The sequence below is a fragment of the Podarcis bocagei genome (genome assembly GCF_964188305.1).
Source record: "Podarcis bocagei genome assembly, chromosome: 15".
Taxonomy (NCBI): domain Eukaryota; kingdom Metazoa; phylum Chordata; class Lepidosauria; order Squamata; family Lacertidae; genus Podarcis; species Podarcis bocagei.
The window spans coordinates 44,382,683-44,405,764 of record NC_138141.1 but is presented as its reverse complement, the minus strand read 5'-3'; the positions used below and the strand labels follow the sequence as shown (position 1 = coordinate 44,405,764).

At 49.1% G+C, this 23,082-nt stretch overlaps 2 protein-coding genes across 2 annotated transcripts; both read right to left on the bottom strand.

Annotated features, from left to right (window-relative positions):
* Positions 1-1,402: 1,402 nt before the first annotated feature.
* On the bottom strand, positions 1,403-12,946 carry TRARG1 (trafficking regulator of GLUT4 (SLC2A4) 1). The gene is made up of 3 exons (XM_081171548.1): positions 12,214-12,946; positions 5,039-5,168; positions 1,403-2,835 (listed from the first exon to the last, which is right to left on the bottom strand). Exons 1-3 carry the CDS (start codon positions 12,604-12,606, stop codon positions 2,816-2,818), a joined length of 543 nt encoding a protein of 180 aa, XP_081027674.1. The 5' UTR covers positions 12,607-12,946; the 3' UTR covers positions 1,403-2,815.
* A 3,987-nt stretch (positions 12,947-16,933) lies between these two features.
* On the bottom strand, positions 16,934-17,926 carry BHLHA9 (basic helix-loop-helix family member a9). The gene has a single exon (XM_081171490.1). It carries the CDS (start codon positions 17,907-17,909, stop codon positions 17,205-17,207), a length of 705 nt encoding a protein of 234 aa, XP_081027616.1. The 5' UTR covers positions 17,910-17,926; the 3' UTR covers positions 16,934-17,204.
* Positions 17,927-23,082: the final 5,156 nt, after the last annotated feature.

Sequence of the window (23,082 nt, the reverse complement as noted above, 5' to 3'; positions counted from 1 at the left end):
CGGAGACTCCTGGAGAGAGACAGCAGGCAGCCTCTTACGAAGTCCTGAATTCCACAACATCTCAGCAGTCAGGAGTAGAAAATGAGGCTGGGTGCAGCGAGCAATGGGTATTTCATTTTTAAGAGACCTCTGGCAAGGGCTTTTATTTAACTGGTACCTCCCGCTTCACGATCTGGAAGGGACTGTTTCAACAGACTTGAGTCCAGCCCAGGTTTTGACCATGCATGGTAACTTTTCTGTTTATTTGTCATCATGCCAAGAAGTATAAAGACAAAAATACGATACAATCTCTTGCAGAAAAGAAATGGAAGACAGAGATATTTTCATCCAAAAATAAAGGAGACCCCCCCTTCCTTCCCCCCAGAATTCCCAGACACCAATCTAGAGTCTGTAGAAATGAGAAAATAAAGACAGTTTGGCTGCCTCAATTTATTTTCTCCCTGGAATGGATGTGTGAATGCTGTTTCCTTGCATGATCTCTCGCGAAGGATCCGGCCTCCTGATCCCCAGTGAAAAGTAAATGCTGACTCCATTGCTAGGCCAGTGGATTAATAAATCTCCAAATATTCTGATAATTGATTCTATGGAATGTGTAGAATCCAGATGTTTACAGCAGGAATGATCAGAACTTCCCCAAAACATCCCAGAACACAGGAAATGACCTTCTACCAAGCCAGTTCATTGCTGTATCTTAGCTCAGTCCTCATGTGGACGCTACAACTCTACAATTATATGATTCTATCCATCGCTGTGTTCATTTTCCTTTACCTTTAGCCTAACCCTTTCCTGCCATGCAGCTTCCAGAAGGTTGCCCTTTGGCCAGAAAAGTCCTCCCACCCCTGACTGGCAGCGGCTCTCCATGGATTCAGGCAGGAGTTTCCCCCCATCCTACTTGGAGATTGCAGGGATTGAAGCTGGAACCTTCTGCATGCCAAGCAGGTGCCCTGTGGCCATTTCCCTAAGATCCTAGTCCTCATGGTTCTGGAAAAAAAGGTTGATTTAAAGAGGAATCTGCCTTCTGTCCCTTGGCCATAAAAACGTTAAGGAAAGCTCTGCTGGATCGGACCAAGGGCTCATCTAGTCCTGTTCCCACAGGTATCAACCAGATGCCTATTATGGGAAACCTGCAAGCAGAAGCTGAGCACAAGAGCCTAAATAAGTACAGGTACCTCACAGCTTGCACACATTTATGTGCATTCAGCTTTATTTGCTTGGCAATCAATTACCGTATTTTTCACTCTATAAGACACATCAGACCACAAGACACACCTAGTTTTTGGAGGAGGAAAACAAGGGAAAAAATTCTGAATCCTGGAAGCCAGAACAGCAAGAGGGATCGCTGCGCAGTGAAATCAGCAATCCCTCTTGCTGTTCTGGCTTCTGGGATAGCTGCGCAGCCTGTATTCGCTCCATAAGACGCACACACATTTCCCCTTACTTTTTAGGAGGGAAAAAGTGAGTCTTATAGAGCAAAAAAATATGGTAATTAAAAAGGTGGCAGAGTTGCGTGAAAAAAGGACTTTGGCAATTCCGCCCGCCATTGAACCCAATGTGTTTTGGCTATAAAGGATTTTGGCTTTACGTGCGACCCCCAAAACGTAACCCCAGCGTTACTTGAGACTCCCTTCCTTTTATGTGCCCTGAAACGTCCATTGTTCAGCTTCGCTGGGTGTCCCTGTATTCTAGTGTTGTGAGTGAGGGAGAAAAGGGTTTTCTACACCCACTTTCCCGTTGGGGGAACTGGTGCTGCCTTCAGAGGCTGGAACTGCCTCCCTCCGTTGCATCTGCTTCTCCTGCATATTATTTTTAAACAGGTTTTATAATTTATTTTAACGAAGGGATGCGGAACGATCCCTTTTCACATCCCAGCCCTGACGGGTGCCGGATCGAGCTGTTGGGAGACGCAGAAGCGGGGCCCTTTCCCCTCAGTCGCCCCAGGGATGAAACGTCCTTGGGTCGCGGAGAGAGGCAGCGGACCGCCACTAATTCTCCAGCGTGGGCCTCTCTTGCAAAAAGGAAAAAAACACCCCACAAAACAACCCATCATGCGTTGCGCAGGACCAAGCAAGCACAAGGATGGCGCCTGGGCAGTGAGACAAGGGTCAGCTATGAGTTTCTCCTATTCCTACGTACAGGCATGCAAATGCTCATCAAAAATATACAAAACAGAATTCCCTCTCGACGCCCACAACTTCCCTTGATCCCTGCTCCAGAACCATCCCTGCAGGGGAGAAGCAGTATTTGGAATGGGCTGGGTGGCTCGGTGGATTTTCCTTCTCAATTATTTTTTTTTTGCATGGCAACAGGAGTGATTTCTGCCCAACCCCGGCGGAGAGGCAAAGCATCCAGCTGTACAAAACCCAGTTCACTGCCGCTGGCGTGGGGGGAAGTGGGAGATCAAGGAGAGTTTTGCTTTGGGAGAAATGCGCCTCCTCTTGACGGTTCTCCGTTCCCACCCGTGCCTTTCTCTCTGTGTGGCAGATGACGAGGTAGAGAGTTCCTGTGCCAGGCAGGAAGGGATCTTCATTCTTCCCCTCCTGCCTAGTCCTGTTCATTGGATTGTACTTTTTGTTCGTCCCCTGGAAATAAACTTTTTTTGTGATCCAAAAGGCTAATGGTGAAGATGGGCATGCTGTAATTCTGTCCAAGGATGGGAGCAGGATAGGGTTGGGCTGTGGAGGATCCCCACATTTTTCTCCCGCTGAAAAAGTCCTTCCTTTTGCGCGGAAATGGGAGGAATCCTACGGCCACTCAAAAACACAAATAAATATGCAGGTCGAAGGACCACCTTCTTTCCCCTCAAGCTTTGCTCATGCTAATTTGATTGCAGGTAACCTGGAGGTGAGGAGAGAGAAAGAGAGAGAAAGAGGGTCGTTTTGGTCAGGCAGTTTTTACAAGCACAAGACAGGTGTGTTCCTGTTACAATTTTAGGGTTGGGAGAGACCCCCAAAGGTCATCCAGGCCAACCGAATCCAGGCCAAAAAAATTATTATTTATACCCCGCCCATCTGGCTGCGTTTCCCCAGCCACTCTGGGCAGCTCCCAATCGAGTGTTAAAAACAATACAGCATTAAATATTAAAAACTTCCCTAAACAGGGCTGCCTTCAGATGTCTTCTCAAAGTCTGGTGGTTGTTGTTCTCTTTGACATCTGATGGGAGGGCGTTCCACAGGGCGGGCGCCACTACCGAGAAGGCCCTCTGCCTGGTTCCCTGTAACTTGGCTTCTCGCAGCGAGGGAACTGCCAGAAGGCCCTCGGCACTGGACCTCAGCGTCCGGGTAGAACGATGGGAGTGGAGACGCTCTTCCAGATATACTGGATTTCAGATATAAATGGAAGCATGGGAACGATTGTGGAATATGGGCATAAAATTGACAGCATGTTCTGGTTTAAGAGAAAGTTATATGAACATGTTATATAGATGGTACCTAACACCTAGTAGATTGGCAAAAGTGTCTAATTCAAAATTGAATAAGTGTTGGAAATGTAAAGAGAAAGAAGTTAGCTTTTCCCATATGTGGTGGTCTTGCAATAAGGTTAAAGCTTACTGGGAAGTGATATATAATGAATTGAAAAAGATATTATTTCAGATAACATTCGTTAAAAAACCCCCAACCCAGAAGCTTTTCTCTTGGGAATTATAGGATCAGAACTACCAACAGTATAGAAGTTAGTTTATGCATGTGACCACAGCTGCGAGAATGTTATTTGCTCAAAATTGGAAGGAAGAAGAGGTCCCTACGAAAGAGAATGGTTACAGAAACTAATGGAGTACACAGAAATGGCGAAACTTACAGGGAGAATAAGAAATCAAGATAACAAACTTTTTAGAAAGGAATGGAAATGGTTTATTGAGTATTTACAAATAAACTGTAAGCAGGTGAAGCCATTGGCAGGATTGTTGTAAAAACCTGCAGTTTCAAAAATATATATGAGATATATATGAGAATAGTTGATTAAAAGAATGAGTATGCAGGAAAGGACGAAAATGAATGCAAAGAACCGCAGAAAGGCGGAAAGGAGTGGAAGTTGGAGGTGTTAAAATGATGGTTGAATAATTGTTGTATATAAATTACATTTAAAATTCTTTTTAGAAAACCTTTAGTGAAAGAGGGCCACCACCTTCCGAGGGAGACCATTCCACGACTGAATGGCTCTTACTCTCAGAATCTCCTTCCTAAAGTTTAGTCGCAATCTCCTTTTTCGCCATTTGAATGCATTGGCTCAGGCACTTCCACTAAGCCGCTCTGCATTATAAACTCCTTGCAGACAGAAACATGGCTTTGCTTTCTCTGGCATATGCTGTCAAAGCTCTCCTTTCCCCCCCTTCCCTGCCACCAAAATTGAGAGAGGCGAGGCAGAATCATTTCCTTGAAGGGAGCAAAGAACAGGGTTTTTTTTATCTGGCCTGGAGTTGCGGGGACGGTCCTTGGAAATCACGTAGTTTCGTTAGAATAGTAGAATCTTAGAGCTGAAAGGGACCCTGAGGGTCATCTAGCCCAACCCCCACAACTCAGGAATCTTTTACCCACAACCCTGAGATTAAGAGCCGCATGCTCTGCCACCTGAAATGCCAGGCTTTTTCCTTTTCATTCATTTATTCATTTATTCTTTCTACCCCGCGCATCTGGCTGGGTTTCCCCAGCCACTCTGGGCGGCTTACAGCATATATCAAAATATCAACCATTAAAAACTTCCCGATACAGGGCTGCCTTCAGATGAATGTAGTTCTTTGTCTCCTTGACATCTGAAGGGAGGGTGCCACTACCGAGAAGGCCCTGTGTACTGTTACATGTGAAGGACTGTATGTCTTGTGCTCACTACATGATGGTATTGTATAATCCTAGGCTCCTTGTTGATCTTTTGATAGGAAACATCTTGAATCGGTTGCCTAAACACAGCGGCCAGATGTCAAAATAATTGCATGCAAATGGAAGAATAATGGTGGTGTTGAACATGCCGTCTTAGTTTGAGCTCTCTTTAGGGTTGTGAGCGAGTGTCTCTGGTGGAATTGGGTGGGACACAGGTTGGCACCTACCTGTGAACTTCAGTGTGCAAACCAAGATGATGAGGGTCCCCAGGACGATGGAGATGATGCTGAGGAATCTGGCAACCCGCCCCAACCGCCGTGCTCCATCCACATCTCCCTGTTGGCAGCTGTTCCTAGACTGTCAAAAGAAGGGAGGGGAGGAGAGAAAAGCAGACCGTCTTAGACCTGTGCGCTGCCATTCACCCCCCTGGTTCATGTTGTGTGAGGACACAGGGGGCTTCTCTCGCGCTTGACCCGGAAGGCGCAGTTGGGGCAGGATACTCCCCCACGATTGCTGACCAGAATGAGGCCTTGTCAGCGTAGAACATCTGTGCTCAGAGATCTTCACCGGTTGCCGATTTTCTCCCACGCCAAATTCAAGGTGTTGTTATCAGCGAACAACTTGGGGGCAGTTTACCTGTGAGATCGTTTTACCCCACATAAGCCCACAGCGTTGCTTCGATCGGTGGAACTGGCACTGTTACAGGGACCGCATAATACCTGTTCCAGTATATTTGGGAGAATTTGGCATCTTACTGTGACAGCATCTACCCTTTGGAACTCCCTGCCTCTTGATATCAGGCAGGCGCCTTCACTGAGCTCCTTTCAATGCCTGCTAAAAACATTCTTATTTAGGCAAGGCTGTCCAGTTGTTTAGAAATTTAATGTGAGTTTTGATCTGTTTTCAGTCTACTGTTATTTTAACATCTTTGGAGTTTTGAATTTTTGCTGTCGGGTCATCTTATAGTATTGATAGTTTTAGCTTTTTTTTTGCAAACCACTTTGAGATTATTATTTTTATAAAAACCACCACCACCGCCAAGTGGTGTGTGTGTGTGTGTGTGTGTGTGTGTGTGTGTGTGTATGGAACTAAATGAATAAATCTAGCACTAGAAAGTAAATTCTCCAAGCCATCAGCCTTGAGGTCCATGTATGGATGCACGGGCAGATTTCTAAAATAATAATTCTGTAACACCTTTAAAAAGGACCCCTGTGCACATGGGTAAGGTGTACAGAGCATCTGCTTTGCATGCAGAAGGTCCTGGCCTGGTTCAATCCCCGAAATCTCCAGGTTAGGATTGTATTGGCTTTATTTGCTGCAGTAGCACACAGCTGGCTCATGTTTACATTACAAATGAGAAACCTTAGATGTCCATGTGTGTGTGGTGCTTTTACCTAGGTCTACACTGCTTTCACTCACACACCCCTTTCTAGGTCAACCCCTGGCTAGCCAACTTCCCCCCTTTTTTAAATCTTCCCCCACCCTTGATTCTAGATCTCCCATTAAACCCTCCCTTGCAACCTGAACCCACTTCCACAGCTGTGCACGGTTTTTAAAAAACCTCCACCGTGGGAAAAGCTGGGTTCTGCTTTGCATAAAAGGTATCAGTCGTCCAGTTGCGCGCGCGCACACACACACACACACACACACACATATATATATATTGTGTGTGTGTGTGTGTATAAAAAAAGGTAGTATAAACACTGATAACTAGGAAACACTGGCCTGCGAGCGCTCCAGTTGGAGAACAGCCTTTACCAAAGGTGTCATGGACTTTGAAGACACTCAAACTCAGGACTCAAGGGAGAAATGCGCTAAGAGGAAGGCACACTTGGCAAATCCACACCGTGATCAGCTCCGGTCCGAAAACCAATGTCCCCACTGTGGAAGGATGTGTGGATCCAGAATTGGCCTCCACAGTCACTTATGGACTCATTGTTAAAACCCTGTTTATGGAAGACGATCTTACTCGGCTACAAGGGATCGCCAAAGAAGAAGAAGACACACACACACACACACACACTTATTTTGCATGGACTCACTCCCAGGTAAACGGGGTTATGACTTCAGTTTATAAGCCTGTTTTTGTTGTTGCTGCTAATCGGGGAGATGGCCTTGGTGTGTGCTTCCGCGGCGGAGAATCAGTTATCTTTGCGAAACCGTGGAGTATGTAATGGTCCTCTGGGGCTGCTTTCGGTAATCAAATGGACACAGGTGGCAAAAACATCACACGCTCCTGACTTGTAACAAAATAACAGGGAGTCAGGAAAGACTTCTTAGTGGCTCTGCTGCTTTTCTCAACCTGAAAGGGGACAGAAATGCTGACCCGCCTTCCAATGATCCTTCGGAAGAGCCTGGCTGCTGGAGCAGACCAAAGGTCTGCCTTCAACGTACTCTTACATTTGATCCTTAGTAAGCCCTGCTCAAGGCGGTTTGCACCATCCAAAGGTTTACGCAGTTCTCTCACGGTTACAAGACACCACAGACTTTAAATGGCTGCAATAAGCTGATGTGAACTTCTACTTCTATTCATGAATGTGCAATAAAATATATTTGCTGATCACTGAAATGCAGCAGCATGATCCAGGTAACAGCAACAAGATTGCATCTCCAAAAACTAAATCTTAACTGCAGAAACAATCTCTTAAACAAAGATGGTCCGTCCAGCATCCTCTACTTTTCAGGATGCATTTGGCAAACTCACAAGGAGCCTTCTGCTGAGTCAGACCATCTGGCTCAGTACTGTCTACACTGACTGGCAGCAACTGCTCTCCAGAGTTTCAGAGGACGAGCCTCTCTGCCTGGAGGTTAAACCTGTGACTTTCGGCATGTAAGGCAGGTATTCCACCACTGAGCTGTGACTCCCTAAAATTAAAGATCCTAGTCCTCATTGCTCTGAATAAAGGGCTGGTGGTAATAATAATAATAATAATAATAATAATAATAATAATAATAATAATAATGCAGGAAGCTGCCTTATTCTGACACAGACCATTTGGTCCTTCTAGCTAAAGATTGTCTACACTGACTGGCAGCAACTCTCCAGGATTTCAGCGGAGGGGCCTACCTGGAAATGCCTGGGATTGAACCCAAGGCAAGGCAAATGCTCTACCACTGTGCTACAGCCCTTCCCAGGTGTGAGGGCAGGACATAAACGGCAGTGGCCCTCCCTGGTTGTCTGTCCCCCAGTCGTACTCTGATAGCCTTTAAATTAGATTACTGCAAAGTGTTAAGTGTAGGGCTGCTTCTGAAGAAGGTTCAGAAACATCAGTTGGTGCACAATTTGGCAGCCAGGTTGCTCACCGGTGCAAGACAGTTTGAGAATATTACACCGATCCTGGCCTAATTATACTGGCTGCCAATTAGTTTCCAGGCCCAATTCAAAGTGCTGGTTTTGACCTATTAAACAATCTGTGACCCTTTAAATGTGTTTGTGGGAGTTGTTTTTGAACTTGGTTTTATTCTGTATTTTGTGTTTTCATTTTGTATTTTTTATGTTGTGAGCAGTCCTGAGGTCTTCTGATTAAGGGTGACATACAGATTTAATGAATAAATAAAATATTCAAAGGGCCTGCTGCTGATTCTGCCTATGGAGGCTCCACTCTTAACTATCTTACTTCGTAAGGACATCTGGAGAGGCCTTCTGGGAGCCTAAGGCCTAAGGCCCACCTAGGCCCAGCTGTGTGGCCATCTGGGTGGCTCTGGGATGCCCCTGAGCAGGACAGGAGTGCAAATGCCCTCCCCATGGCATTCTTCATCATCTCTTGGTCTCCTGAGATAGACTTCATCTGAACCTGGGGGCTCAGCATTGCTATTGCCATAATAATAATAATAATAATAATAATAATAATAATAATAATAATAATAATAATAATTTATTTATACCCTGCCCAATTTATTTATACCTTCCCCAGCCACTCTGGGCGGCTTCCAAAAGAATATTAAAATACTATAATACATCAAACATTAAAAACTTCCCGAAACAGAGCTGCCTTCAGATGTCTTCTAAAAGCCTGGTAGTTGTTGTTCTCTTTGACATCTGGTGGGAGGGTGTTCCACAGGGAAGGCGCCACTACCGAGAAGGCCCTCTGCCTGGTTCCCTGTAACTTGGCTTCTCGCAGTGAGGGAACTGCCAGAAGGCCCTTGGTGCTGGACCTCAGTGTCCGGGTAGAACGATGGGGGTGGAGACGCTTCTTCAGATATACTGGACCAAGGCCGTTGAGAAACACTTGAGCAACAAGTGTTTTCATGTGGTTAGTATGGATGCAGAGCTCAAATGTGCCACGGCCCCCTCTTTCTATGTCCTACTCAGTCTGCTGTCTATCTGTGGACAAGCCGTGTACATGGGGGGCTTATCAGAGCCTTTCTCCCCATTGCCTATCATGAGCTGAGTGGCAGGACATATGCCTTGCATGCAGAAGGTGTCAATCGCCAATGGCATCCTCAGGTAGGGCTGGGCAAGGCTCCCTGCCTAAAATCCTGGAGAGCTGCTGCCAGCCAGTGTCCTGAGCCAGATGGACTAATAAGGCAGCTTCCTGTGTGCCCTTAGTTCAGCACCATGAGGGCTAGCATCTTGATTCATTTTTAAGGGGTGGGCCATAGCTCAGTGGTAAAGCATCAGTTTTACATGCAGAAGGTCCCAGGTTCAAATTCTGGCAGCGTCCCCAGGCAGGGCTTGGAGAAGGGATCCCTGATCTGAAACAATGGTGAGCCACTGCCAGCCAGTGTAGGCAGTACTGAGTTAGATGGAGCAACGTTCTGACTCAGTGTTAAGGCAGCTTCCTATGTTCAGTCTGGAACCGCTCTGCGTTTCCCTGAAAAGCTTCCCCTGTTTTGGAGGAATCCTGGCTGCTACCATGGACAGCTCCCTCTTTGCTTCTCTCTCTTTCAGCTTTTATATTATTAACCATTAATCCAGCCTTGGCCATCCTGGGGCCCTCCAGCTGTTCTGGACTACAATTCCCATCAGCTCAGCCAGCACGGCTTTTTTCTTCCCATCATCCACCGCTCTGCCAAGTTTACACAGCCAACCCTGTAAACTCTGGTCAGAGGAGATGCTCTTACAATTCCCCAATAATGTTGGCCGCCCTTTTCCCCACCTCTCCCAGCCTTCGTGGCAGCTAAACCTTAGTCCTCTCTGTTTCTGAGCTCAGCCTTTTCAGACCATGTCAAAAGCGTAAGCGTTGCCTCTGAGCACATCAAGTGCGCCAGGCCTTTTCCTGCCAGATACCTGCCCTCTACACCCTTAGGGGTGCAAGTGGGTGGCTGCCCTCATCCCAGCCCAAAGGCAGAACTTGAGAACCGGCACGCCCCATTTTAGAAATTAAAAGAGCATCCTGCACAGCAGGGGTTGGGGGTTGGACTAGATGACCCTTTGGGCCCCTCCCAACTGTACTATGCTAGAATTCTGTGCTCTGTTTCCCCCTCCACCCTTCCCTTTCTTCCCCCACTGCATCTGCCAGGAGGCCTTCCTGGAGCCAAATCGAGAGAGAGAGAGAGAGAGAGAGAGAGAGAGAGAGAGAGAGAGGCGCAGAGGCCTCCTTGCGCCAGCCCTATGGATGAATCTCCTCAGCATCCAAATTCATCTCTGGCTGCCCCAAAGCCAACCCCACATATGCTTGGTTGTATCCAGAGACTGGAGAGGGGAGAAACAGGAAGACACCCCCCTATGGATGCCCAGAGCTTTCTATAGTCAGCTCAACGGAAACGAATTCTTCCTCCTTCCCTCTAGTCATCCCAGGGAAGCTGTGCGACTTCTGAGGGGGGTGCTGCCCGCCAACAAACTTTGGATCCCTCCTCTCTTCTTCCTTCCTTCCTTCCTTCCTTCCTTCCTTCCTTCCTTCCTTCCTTCCTTCCTTCCTTCCTTGCCTTTATAACCCACCTTTTTCTCCCAAGGAGCTCAAAGACGGCATCTGTGTCTCTCCCGCATCTCATGTAATCCCTACATCCCTGCGAAGTAGGTCGGGCTAAGAATATGGTGTCAGGCCCCCCAGGATCACACCCAGAGAACTTCGTATATCCAAGTGGGGATTTGAACCCAGGTCCCCCCCACGCTAACCACTACAGCCCCGCTAGTTCGTACGCCTTTGTGACCAGGAGACTTTTGCCCGTTTTGAGGTTCTCTGGACTGCTGTGGTCCTGTCATTTTTTGCAGGGGATCCTGTTAACACATGGCTGCCCCTCACCTTGCTGGTAAGCGCACCCACAGATGGGTGGGAATGGAAGGGGCACCCCCCCCCAGTCAGAGGTTAATGTGCAACAAAATTTGCATCTATCAGCTCTGGAAACTGCTCTCTGAGCTCTCTTACCCTCCCCGTGGCAGAAGCTTGTGTTTGTTCTTTGTGGTCAGAGGCACTCTGTACATGTTCAGCGTAGTCTTTCTTTATTTCGACATTACATGGCAACAAGTTCTGTCAACCGCCCCCCCCCCCATTTCCTCACTCTATAATTTTTTACATCTCTCCCCGACAAAATCCAGAGCCAAGCAAGAGACGCCTAGGCTGTTCTTGACACGTCTTAACTTAAGTGGGATCTGTCTCCAACCCATGTCTAGCTGGGGCGGATGGGAAGGAAGAGGGCAGGCTGTGGAGCTATTGATCAACTTCGTTTGCTAAGCAGAAGAGGGAATTAGACACCCACACGCACACCCACCAACCCACCCAAAACCAAACCCTCGTATTTGGCCCGCGAATTAAATTGATTTTATTGCTGTGTAATCCTCGACATCTCTGCTCAGAACTGCCATTGAATTCAACGCGCCTTACTCCCAGCACAGCGGGTATAGGGTACCGCAGCCTTAATTCAGTCGTGAGCAAGATTCTACATTTGAAAGGGCACTTTTATCATAATGTTAATATTATTAAAATCCGCCAAATCCTCACACTCTGTTTAAGTCTTTCTCCCATCTCCCCAATCCACAAAACGCACACGCCCCACCCCGCATTTGGGAAGGGAGCTGCTGTATTTGGAGTCTGTTATGCAGGGAAAGTTATAAATTACAATTATTCACTCTTTGTTTTCTCCTCCTCCACTTCCCAGCCAGGTCGATATGATTGCATATTCTTTCTCTGTCACACGCAAACCCCCAAAAGTCGTGTCCTTCCGAAACGGGAAGAACAGTCCACTCCAAAACGTGCAGTTCACAGACTTTTGGAGAAACTAAGACACCCCTCCCTTACCGACACACTCTTCTTCCATTCTCCCCGATGTAACGCCCTCTGCTCAAGTTTTAAACGCAGCTACAAAGTTCCCGCCGGGGACTTCCGCGCTCCGCGACTCCCCGACGCCGTGCCGATGTCCCCGGTGCGCCCAGGGCGCACAAGGAACTTGGCGAGGGCGGCGCGTCTTTGCGCACAGCCGGAGTCCCGAGGGGACGCGCTGGAGCGGGGGAACGGCCGCTTACCATGATGGAGAAGACTAAGGCCAGGATGTTGAGGGGCCAGATGGGGCAGAAGCAGGAGAAGATGGCCAGCGGGAGGTAGTCCCGCGAGCGGCCCGGCTCGTGGAGGTTGGAGGTGGTGGCCGTGGACGAGGCGCGCCCCAGGCTGAGCCGCGACGGCGAGAGCGACGTGGCCTCCAGCTTCCCCTCCGAGCCGGACTGGTAAGGCAGGCTGTGGTGGCCGTTGCGCTCGGCCTCGCCCCCGGCGGGCGCTTCATCGCCGCCTTCTCCACCGGCTGAGAAGGACTTCGGGGCTACCCCGACGGCGGTCAGCAGCTTCTCCGTCTCGTGCGAGTCCACGGGCGGAGGAGAGTTCTCCAGCGCCTTCGCCAGCGGCGCCTCCGTGTTGATGGCCATGGCTGCGCCGCGCTTAGACTCCCATGATCCGGGCGAAGGCGCAGGGGGTCCGGGGAGGGAGCCGCAGGCGCCGCCTCGACGGGATCACACGCGCCTCGCCCTGGCGCTGGGGGCTCTCTCCGTCCTCCTCCTGCCTCTTGCTCTCTCGCTTGCCTGACCCAGCCACGCAGGCTTCTCTCTTATCCGCCGCGCTCGCCTTTCTCTCTCCAAAGCAACTTTGGCAACTGCGCGCCAGTCCGTCGAAGGGGCCGCCCAGGCTGGGCTGTGAGCTCACCGAGGAGGCAAGAGGAGGAGGAGCCAGAGCGCCTTCCCTGACGCTCGCTCGCCCCAAGGCACGGCCCGCCAACCGCCGGCAATGGGCAGATTGCTCGGGTTGTGTGGTGGGTTTGGGAAGCAGCTCCCGGTAGGGACTTGGCCGGTGGGAAGCAGCAGCCCTGGAGAAGGCAGACGGAGGCTGGAATTGGCTCCTTATTCCCCGTTCCTTATTCCTGCGTCTCCTTACTTTCCTTATTCCCAAATCGTTTCTTCTTATCCCTAATTCCTAAACCTCAGTTCCTTCTTCGTATTTAGCAGTTATTTCCTTACACCTCCTTCTCAGTTCCTTGTTCCTAGTCCTCAAGGAAACCTCAGCTGGATGGATCAAACCAACCTTAGTGATTCAGCGCCCCTTTCCCAACCACGAGCACCCACCAGGCGCCTTAAGGAAGCTCACTGGGCAGGGCACTGGAGGCAGCAGCCCTCTCTGGCTGTTGCTTCCCCAGCTGCTGACGTTTAGAAATAGACTGCCTCTGAATCCGGAGGCTCCATTTAGCGACAGTGTCTGAAGACCAGATGGGAAATGGCAGTGTTTAAAAGTGTTCCCGAAACAGGAGGTGAGAGCCTGGGAAACTGCCAAGATGTGTGAAGGGGCAACCCGCTCCATGTGTGGATGTGGCTTAGCCCATTTTCAGGGGTAACCTTCTTAGTTGCTGCCAAATACTATTTCAAGTCTATGAAAGGGAGAAACACTCGATGTTAGTTTCAGCACCTGCGTGCCTTGCTTTGCTCTGTACTGACTACTATCACGAGGCAGGCACCACGCCCCGGTTTTCAAGGGACTGAGCATTTTACTAGTCCTCAAGGGGGTGTTGCAGGATGCACATAGAAGCACGTCAGCTGTGCATCTGCTATGGAAGTGCCCGAGCAATGATGAGCATGGGCTTTAGGCCAAGTCAGCAGACCCTCTAGCTCAGTATTGTCTACCCTGACTGGCAGCAGCGGCTCTCCGGGGTTTCAGGCGGGGGGGGGGCATTCTCAGCCTCCCTGCAGATGTTCCATATTGAACCCGGGACCTTTTGCATGTGCTGTGCCTCTGAACCATCCTAAAAAAATAATGCAAGATCCCGGTCCTCATGAATCTGAATAAAAGGCTGTATTAAAGAGAAACAGAGGGAGCTACTTTATACTGAATCAGGCCATTGGTCCATCTCAGGGGTCAGCAAACTTTTTCAGTAGGGGGCTGGTCCACTGTCCCTCAGACCTTGTGGGGGGCCGGACTATATTTTTTGGGGGGGAGGATGAACGAATTCCCATTCCCCGCAAATAACCCAGAGATGCATTTTAAATAAAAGGACACATTCTACTCCTGTAAAAACACACTGATTCCCGGACCATCTGCGGGCCGGATTTAGAAGGCGATTGGGCTGGATCCGGCCCCTGGGCCTTAGTTTGCCTACCCATGATCTAGCTCAGCATTGCCCACTGCTTTGCAACTGTTGTCTTACCTGGAGGTGCTGGGATGGTACCTGGGACCGTATATGTGCAGAGTTTAGAACTGGTGCAGAGTGCCACCTTGTGGACCACATGAGGAATTTTCTGGCTGGGTCACCCACCCACAAAAAGAATCTACATTTTCCTTCCCCCCACCCTGCTGCTCCCAAGCAGGATTTCCACATCATACAGAGAACAAAATGGGTTGGGTCGTTGATGCCATTCCCGCCTCTGCTTGAAGAAGACTTCTGTGATGCTCAGAAGTTTTTGTGGGTCAAGCTCAATAGAACAGAATCTCCTGCCTCTCGCCAGGGTCTCATATTGCTGATTCCCTGGAGGACTCCTTTGCAAAGAAGGAAGGAAAGCACTGTGGAAACAGTGGTGTTCTGAGCCCCACAACCTATTTGTGGATAGGAGGAAGATGCATCTTCCAGGATTCTGCAGTCAACCAAATGCCCCAGTGGGAATCCTGCAAGTAACACAAAGTAAGATTCCAGTCCTCATGAATATAGGGCTGATCTGAAGAGGAAGATGCATTCCACTGAGTCAGATCATTGGTCAATAGCTCTCTATACTGTCTGGAAGTGATTCTTCATGGTTTCAAGGCAGGGATAATGACAGGGGAGGCTGCTGGATCAGGCCCTTGGCCCAACTAGTCCAGCATCCTCTACTCACAGTGGCCAACAAGATGCCAATCACGATTCGAACACAGGATCCCTCTCCCCTGCTGCAGTTTCCAGCAGCGGACATGGCTTCCTCCAACTGCAGAGGCAGAGCAGAGCCATCAATGCATGAATTCCTATGCGAATCCTCTTTTAAAGCCATCTGGGTTGGTAGCCATCTCTGCCTCCTGTGGGAGAGAGTTCCATAGGTGCGTTAAGAAGTCCTTTCTTTTATCTGCCCTGACATTTTGAGCCCTACTTGGAGATGCCACCGGGGACTCGACCTGGGACCTTCCTCACGCAAAACAGGTGCTCTGTCACTTTGCTACAGCCCTTCCCAAAATTGCTCAAAAATACAGAGGAAGTTACATTGATTTGGGAAAACAAATTTCTCCACCGTTCAGGACAGTGAGCAGATAACTGTACAATATCGACAACTATACCAATAATGTTAAGTACATGGCAGATAATGGCACGGGGATCTCAGGAGCGTCACAGAAACACAGCAACTGGTTTTATCAAGTGACCCTGTTATATGGGTGCAGATCAGTGTGTCTCCCAACTCCAGATAGCTAAAGCTCATCCTTTAAAAAAAAAAAAAACCCAAAAAATCAGCAACGGAAAAATCTCTGAATTAAAATGGGAGGCCATCTTCACTCTTACACATGAATGTTTTTAAAGAATGCGTGAGAGAAATAATGATTGCCTCCAGCAAAATCTATCCATCCCTCTGTTTTTCTATGCGATGGTAGGAAATCTCTCCTAATTAGAAGGAGGCAAGGCCAGAGCAGCACAACAGACATGTGTGTGTGCGCACGCGGAGAGAATCATAGTACAGTGGTACCTCGGGTTACATACGCTTCAGGTTACAGACTCCGCTAACCCAGAAATAGTACCTCGGGTTAAGAACTTTGCTTCAGGATGAGAACAGAAATCACGCAGTGGTGGCAGGAGGCCCCATTAGCTAAGGTGGTACCTCAGGTTAAGAACAGTTTCAGATTAAGAACAGACCTCCCAAATGAATTAAGTTCTTAACCCAAGGTACCACTGTATTGTAGCATTGGAAGGGACCCCTGGGTCATCTAGTCCAACCCCTTGCTATGCAGGAATCGCAGCTAGAAATCCCTGATCCGTCAGCTCCCTGGTAGAGCAGAATTACTTCCCATCGCCATCACGTACCCCAATCCGTACAGTCTGGATTAGTAAGAGGCAAAATCAGAGAAGGGACACATGCCCAAAATGCTTTGGCCTTCGGTTATTTAATTAACTTTCATCTTGCAGCACTCTTAGCATGCCCTGGTGCACCCTTTGTGGATTACAAGTTCTAGAGTTTATGCCCCAACAGATCTAAGCAGACAAACAAACCACACTTAACTTGCTGCCTGCACTGGTGTTTGACTGTCTCAGCTGGACTCCTTCTGTTCCTTATTAAGACATTGGCTGGTTCGCACCCACCCACCCCATTCTAGTTGCACCCAGAACTGTAGTGATGCTGACAAGTGCCACCCCATGGATATATACTGAGAAATGAGCCCCAGTGAGTTCTGTGGGGCTTATTCCCAAGTCGGTGTTTCCAGCTGTAGCGGTTAAGCGTCCACATCTGGTCCGAGGACGACGTTCCGTTGTGGAAAACCATCTGGTGCTCACATCCTGGTGGCGGGTACCCCTCTGACGCCCCTTTGAAATATTGCCGCCTCTCAGCTGCTTCGTAGTGAGGCCGCCCTCCAGATCAGGGCAGTGATTCCATCAGCCTGACAGAGCTGGCATCAGATTATTTCAGGAAAAGTCACAAAGGCGGGTGAACCTATAACATCCCAAAGACACAAATATTCCTGCAGTATCCAGTGGTTGCAAGATCATAATATAATATATTTATACAGTGTGCATGGCATTTTACAGATTCCCCAGGAGCATGCAGTCAAAAAGCCGCTGTATATATCTACAAATCAGCTGGAGCGCCTAAGAGATAGGTCTCTGCCCCATGAAGGTACAGTCAAAAAAAGCATCTGTATACCTTTACAAACTCAGCCAGAGGAAATGCGAAATCCTGAGAAGGCAACTTCTCTAAGTCTGCAAGGGTCAATGTGAGATCCTAGGAAAACTGTCCCGATCCAACATCAGGGGAAGCGGAGGATTGTGCCCTCACCATCAGGACCACAAGGATGAAGAAGGCTGAGAGTCCTCATCTCAGAACAAGCCGTACTTCCAGGGGAAGTGACCAGAAGGGCAACTTTGAATGCTGCTGTCTGCAAGTCTTTGCTGGTAGGGGGCTCGGCCCCCCAGGAGGAGGGTGCTGGCTGGACAACAGGCAGGGCTGGATCCATAAGTGCCCTCTTTGGGGTTGTCGACCAAGTGATGGGAAGCGTTTTCGGGGCGGCACTTCACGCATGCTGTCGCACTGGGCTGAAATGGAGGCCCCTTACTGTATCCAGGTTCCCAGAGAGGCTGGAAGAGCTTGGGCTGGCTGTCCCTAAAGCTGCCTTCGCCCCGGGTCAGCTGGCACTCAGCGTGGGCGCAGGACCACCCCACCGCAGGCCCGGACCGGAGGGATGTGGAGAGGGTGGCGATCCGGTGGATGGCGCGGCGGAGGGTGGCGATCTTGGAGAGCCGCTTGCCCCCCAGGTCGTGCCGGAGGGCCAGCCGGAGGGCGTTGAAGGCCTGGTTGTAATCGAGGATTCTCTTGCGCTCCCGGACGTTGGCCGCCATGCGCCGGGCTTTGGAGCGCATGGGCCGGACCCTGTGCTTCTCTGGGGCCTCCTCGAGGTTTCCAGGGAAGGCCGGGGACTTGGCCTTGCAAGGCTGCAGGAAGCGGGTCCTTTGCCTGGGCACACCTCGTGCCTCTCCTTCCCAGGGGTCCGGCTGTTCCAGGTGGCTCGCGGCAGCTCTGGGCATTTTTGAGCCTCTCTGTTCAGATTTCTCTCCCTCTTCCTGTGCAGATATTTGCTGGACAGTCCTGTGCACCAGGCTCCTCCTTCTCTTCCTCCTCCTCCAAACTCCTGGAGGCTGAGATTTAATTATACCATGTGGAATCCCGTCCCAGGTAGCCTTTTTTATCACCAGCCTCCAGGTATCCTGGGGTTAGCGGCACCAGCTTATTCAGGAAGCCGCTCACGTAGACGCCAGATTTTCCCACCACTCTGTGCACCACTCGGCCTCTTTGTCACGCCCTCTCCTCCAACTCGAGTTCCTTGCCTACACTGCAGGGTGGGCGGTCTAACAAGAGCCCCCGATACTGTGGAACGAGTCAAATGCTTTTGCAGTGTACATAAATGATCGTATCCAGCACATCGGACAAAGGCAGCTTCTGAATGCCGGGTTCTGGAAGCCACAGGAGGGGAGAGCTGTTGTTCCGCTTGGGTTTTGCTTGCAAGCGTCCTGTTGGCGCATGTGGTTGGCCATTGTGAGAAGAAGATGGTGGACTGGATTGGGCCCCCTTTGGCCTGATCCTACTGCCAGGCTCTGCACACACTCAGGACGGAATTTCCTTTCCCGCCAGCCCTTCGACCCTCCAAAAGTTGTAATAAGCACCTTGGTTGCCTTCCCAGGAAAAGACTCTATCTTTAAATCACCGGTCCCTTTCTCCCAGATGTCTGAGGCTAGCTATTAATTTAGGCCTCTTCTCCTCCACCAATTTCTTTTTTAAAAATAAAAATAAATTGGGCCTCTTGGCAAGGCGAGATTCCAGCATCCACGAAGAACCAGGCAGGTGTAAAACATGCCTCCCTTTGAAGTCTCCCTTCCCATCCTCCTCGTTCCCTCGGGGGTCCCTGCAGCTGATTTATTAGATGCAGACCCTGAAATTAGCCATGGCTTCAAAAGGTCCAAAGAGGAGCATGGCAAGAGACAAACGGAACAGGTAGTAATTGCTGTGATCAATTACTGGACACAAATCAGACACCGGCTGATAAAAGGTTGGAGGAGCTGCCTCTCGGGTTCGTGGGCCTAACAACAAGGACACCGCAATTTGTCAGTTTTGCGAACATTTTTTGTTTGAGGTTATATTGCGTCTCTCGCCTTCCCTCCACGGAGATCAAGGGGGCATTTAATGTCTCTCCCCTGCCCTACTTTATCCTTGGTGCAACCTTGGTGCACATGAACTCATCTAGGAGTGCCATCCTATGCATATTTTCAATTGAGCATAGTGACTGTTGCAACTTCCTGTAGCAGGGAGTTCCAGAGGTTTGTTAGGCATCAATTGTGCAAAGGACCAATTGCCTGGTGCTTTTAAATTTATTTTCTGAAGCTGATAAAGATCTTAAAAATAACAAACTTGTTTCTCACCTTTTGACTGCAGCAAGGATGTCTGTTATTTATTATTGTTTATTAGACGTGACCTCGAGGCGATTCACAAGATAAAAATTAAAGGTAAAAACACAAATAAACGGGTTAATCAAAAACAGCAAAACAATAACCTCCCTCAAACATATTTAAAAGGCTGTAGAATATTAATCAGCCGACGACCTGGTTGGAGAGGAGCATGTTAGCCTGGTGCATAAAGATGTATAATGAAGGCAGCAGCCGAACATCCTTGGAGAAAGCATTCCGCAACAGGGAGCCACTGCAGGAAAGGCCCTGTTCTCATGTTGCCACCCTGCAGACCTCATGTGGAGGAGGCACACAAAGAAGGGCCTCAAATAATGATTACAGGGTCTGGGGCAGTATATACAGTGGTACCTCGGGTTAAGTACTTAATTCGTTCCGGAGGTCCATACTTAACATGAAACTGTTAACCTGAAGCACCTTAGCTAATGGGGCCTCCTGCTGCCGCTGTGCCGCCAGAGCACGATTTCTGTTCTCATCCTGAAGCAAAGTTCTTAACCTGAAGCACTATTTCTGGGTTAGCGGAGTCTGTAACCTGAAGTGTATGTAACCTGAAGCACATGTAACCCGAGGTACCACTGTATGGGGAGAGGTATAAACTATCCTTGAGGTATTGTGGTCCTGAGCTGTTTAAGGCTTTATAGCACTTTGAATCGGGCCCGGAAGCTTTCTGGCAGGCTGTGCAGCCAGGCCAGGATCGGTGCAATACGCTCCAACAATTGCAACAGCACACTCCAGCAGAACATCGGAACTTGAAGGAATCACATTTGCAGCTCGGCCCACGACTGCCTTCAGGAAGATGGAGAGGTGGAAAGGAATGCCCATTCATTTTGGGGAAACGAATTGATTAAAAGGGAGGGGATTGCAGCCGCCTGCTCCTACCGCCTCCCTGCCTGCTCTCACTCCACCTCCAGCCTCCTAGGAATGTCGATCCCAAAAGCCGGGTGTCAGCTAGCCCAGACAACTGCCTGCCCCGAGGTCCTTGTCCCGCCGCAAAAGGGGACAGGAAGACCTCTGTTTTCAGGGAGCACATTATTTCCCCGGCCTCTTTTATCACCTGCTCCAATCTGTCTTGCAACCGCCCTTCCTTCCTGGTCCTTGGGCGGGGGGCGTGACTGGGACCCCCTAAGCAAATTCCTGCACCTTGCAGCTCAGGAGATGGAGGAGGGAGGGAGAATGTAAGGGCATAAGGGGAGCCCATGCAGGATCAGGCCCATGCTGGATCAGAACCCAGCCTCCTCTTCTCACAGTGGCCAAGTAGATGCCCCAAAGGGAAACCAGTACGCAGGATCCGGGCCCAATAGCAACTCTCCCCTCTTGTGGTTTTCAGCAACTGGGATTCAGAAGCACGGCTGCCTCCAACCATTGTGTGGCGGGGAGTTCCACAGTCCAGCTATGCGCTGTGTGAGAAAGGACTTTCTTTTATCTTTTATTTTTATTATCTTGTTGTTTTATTAGATTTATATACTGCCTTTCATCGCAAGATCCCTGGAAAGGTTCACAAGATAAAAGCACAAATAGTTAAAACAGAAACAACAAAACAATAACTGCCCCCCTCCCACAAACACATTTAAAATATTATTATTTGTTAGGTTATCTGCCCTGAATCTTCAGCTTCACTGGATCTCCCGGAGTTCTAGTGTTAGGAGAGAGGGAGGAAAACTTACCTCTATCGCTTTCTCCATGCCATGCCTTATTAAACTTCTATCATGTCCCCTTTCTCGCTGCCTGCAAGAAACACTGGGTAGACTGCTGCTAAACTCAGAGGCTCCACTTAAACCTGTATTTTATGTCTCCATTGACATTTATTTTCTTCTTAGCATATACCTGCTCACACAGCCTAGTTTTCTTGCCATTGTCATTCCAGGTTTTGTGCAAATATAGCATTTTGTGGTGTGTGTGTGTGTGTGTGTGTGTGTGTGTGTGTTTCAGGGCAGGGAACTCCCCCTCCAACCCCCCATTTGATTTATCGCTTTCTACCCTGTTGGCAAGATTTACAAGCCTGAGCACCCAGAAATGGGTGGCAGGCGGACCTAGCGTCAGGATGATTTCTTGTCACACCGTAAATCTTGTGGTTCGGGGAAGGGGGGGCAGCTTTCCGAGAAAGACCTCTCCTAGCTCTGAATATTTGGGGCATGTAGGGGCAGTGGGGATGGGTGGCTGAGTGAATTATAAGAGACAGGCACCTGAGTTTAGCAGGGGTGCAAAGTGAGGCAGGAACAAACAGGTTTGGGGCACCAGCAAAAAATAATATCATGGTTTTGGCCAACAAGACAAAGTATTTGGTTTTTTTTTAAAGAAGAAGAAGGCTTGAACCATATCAGGATCTGTCTAACTCCATTCCCCACCCGGACATCCTGCTTCCGATGATGGACAGCCAGGTGTCCTGGGAAGCTGGACAATAAGGCAGTAACCATTCCTCAATGGTTGTTTCCCTAGCATCTGGTATACAGGGGTAAATGGCATCAGGACATGGAAGCTCCACTCAAGCCCACCATTTGTTTTTATAAATAGGTAAAGGTAAAGGGACCCCTGACCATTAGGTCCAGTCGTGGCCGACTCTGGGGTTGCGGCGCTCACCTCGCTTTATTGGCCGAGGGAGCCAGCATACAGCTTCCGGGTCATGTGGCCAGCAGGACTAAGCCGCTTCTGGCGAACCAGAGCAGCGCACGGAAACGCCGTTTACCTTCCCGCTGGAGCGGTACCTACTTATCTACTTGCACTTTGACGTGCTTTCGAACTGCTAGGTTGGCAGGAGCAGGGACTGAGCTCACCCCGTCGCGGGGATTCGAACTGCCGACCTTCTGATCGGCAAGCTCTAGGCTCTGTGGTTTAGACCACAGCGCCACCCGCGTCCCGTTTTTATAAATATACTGTATACCGCTTAATTACAGTCATCCCTAAGCAGTGCACAGGCTCTTCAATACAGTGAAAAGAAAAACAAGTTAACACTATGAAGTCAGAATTTGCTCAAACCGCCTGCTAAATAATATTAAAAAATAGTAATAATTCCGTAGTCACCGGAAGTTCAACAGGGAGGAAGCCTGTCTGACCTCAGCTGGATGTTCCATAGAATCGGGCGGATTCTATGGTGGATCTGAGCTGTGCACCTGAGTCACGGGGGGCCACTAACAAGGACTCCCCCACCAAAGAAAAAACCAGCGATCAAGCAGGGATAGAAGACATCTCTATGAACACCCCTCTGACCTTTTAAAATATCTATCAGCTCACTAAGGTTGGTTTCCTTGCTGTTATGCTTTCATTGCAGTCCTTGGGAGACTCTCTCCCTAATCCCAGAGCCAATCTATCGTGCTTCCACCACCTATAACTAAAGGCTGCGCCCAAGGGGCTAGTCCCTGTGAAGTAAGCTTTGAGAAGCCAGGGCCTCTCCCCTCCCTCTGGGGCTGTTTTCTCTTACAGAGCAGCCACAGGCAAAGCAGAATGTTAATCTGGGTTGCCCATCGCCCCACACAAATGGGGCGCTGTGGGGTCGCCGCCTCACCCCTCTAGCAACCAACCCAGGTGGGCTGTGCAGAGAGAGCAGCTTTGCATTAAAAATCATTATTATTATTATTATTATTATTATTATTATTATTATTATTATTATTATTATTATATTTATACCCTGCCCTCCCCAGCCAAAACCGGGCTCAGGGCGGCTAACACCAGGCATAAAAACAATTGATTAAAATACAACTTAAAAACAAGATTAAAGTACTACATTAAAATGCAGCCTCATTTCAGT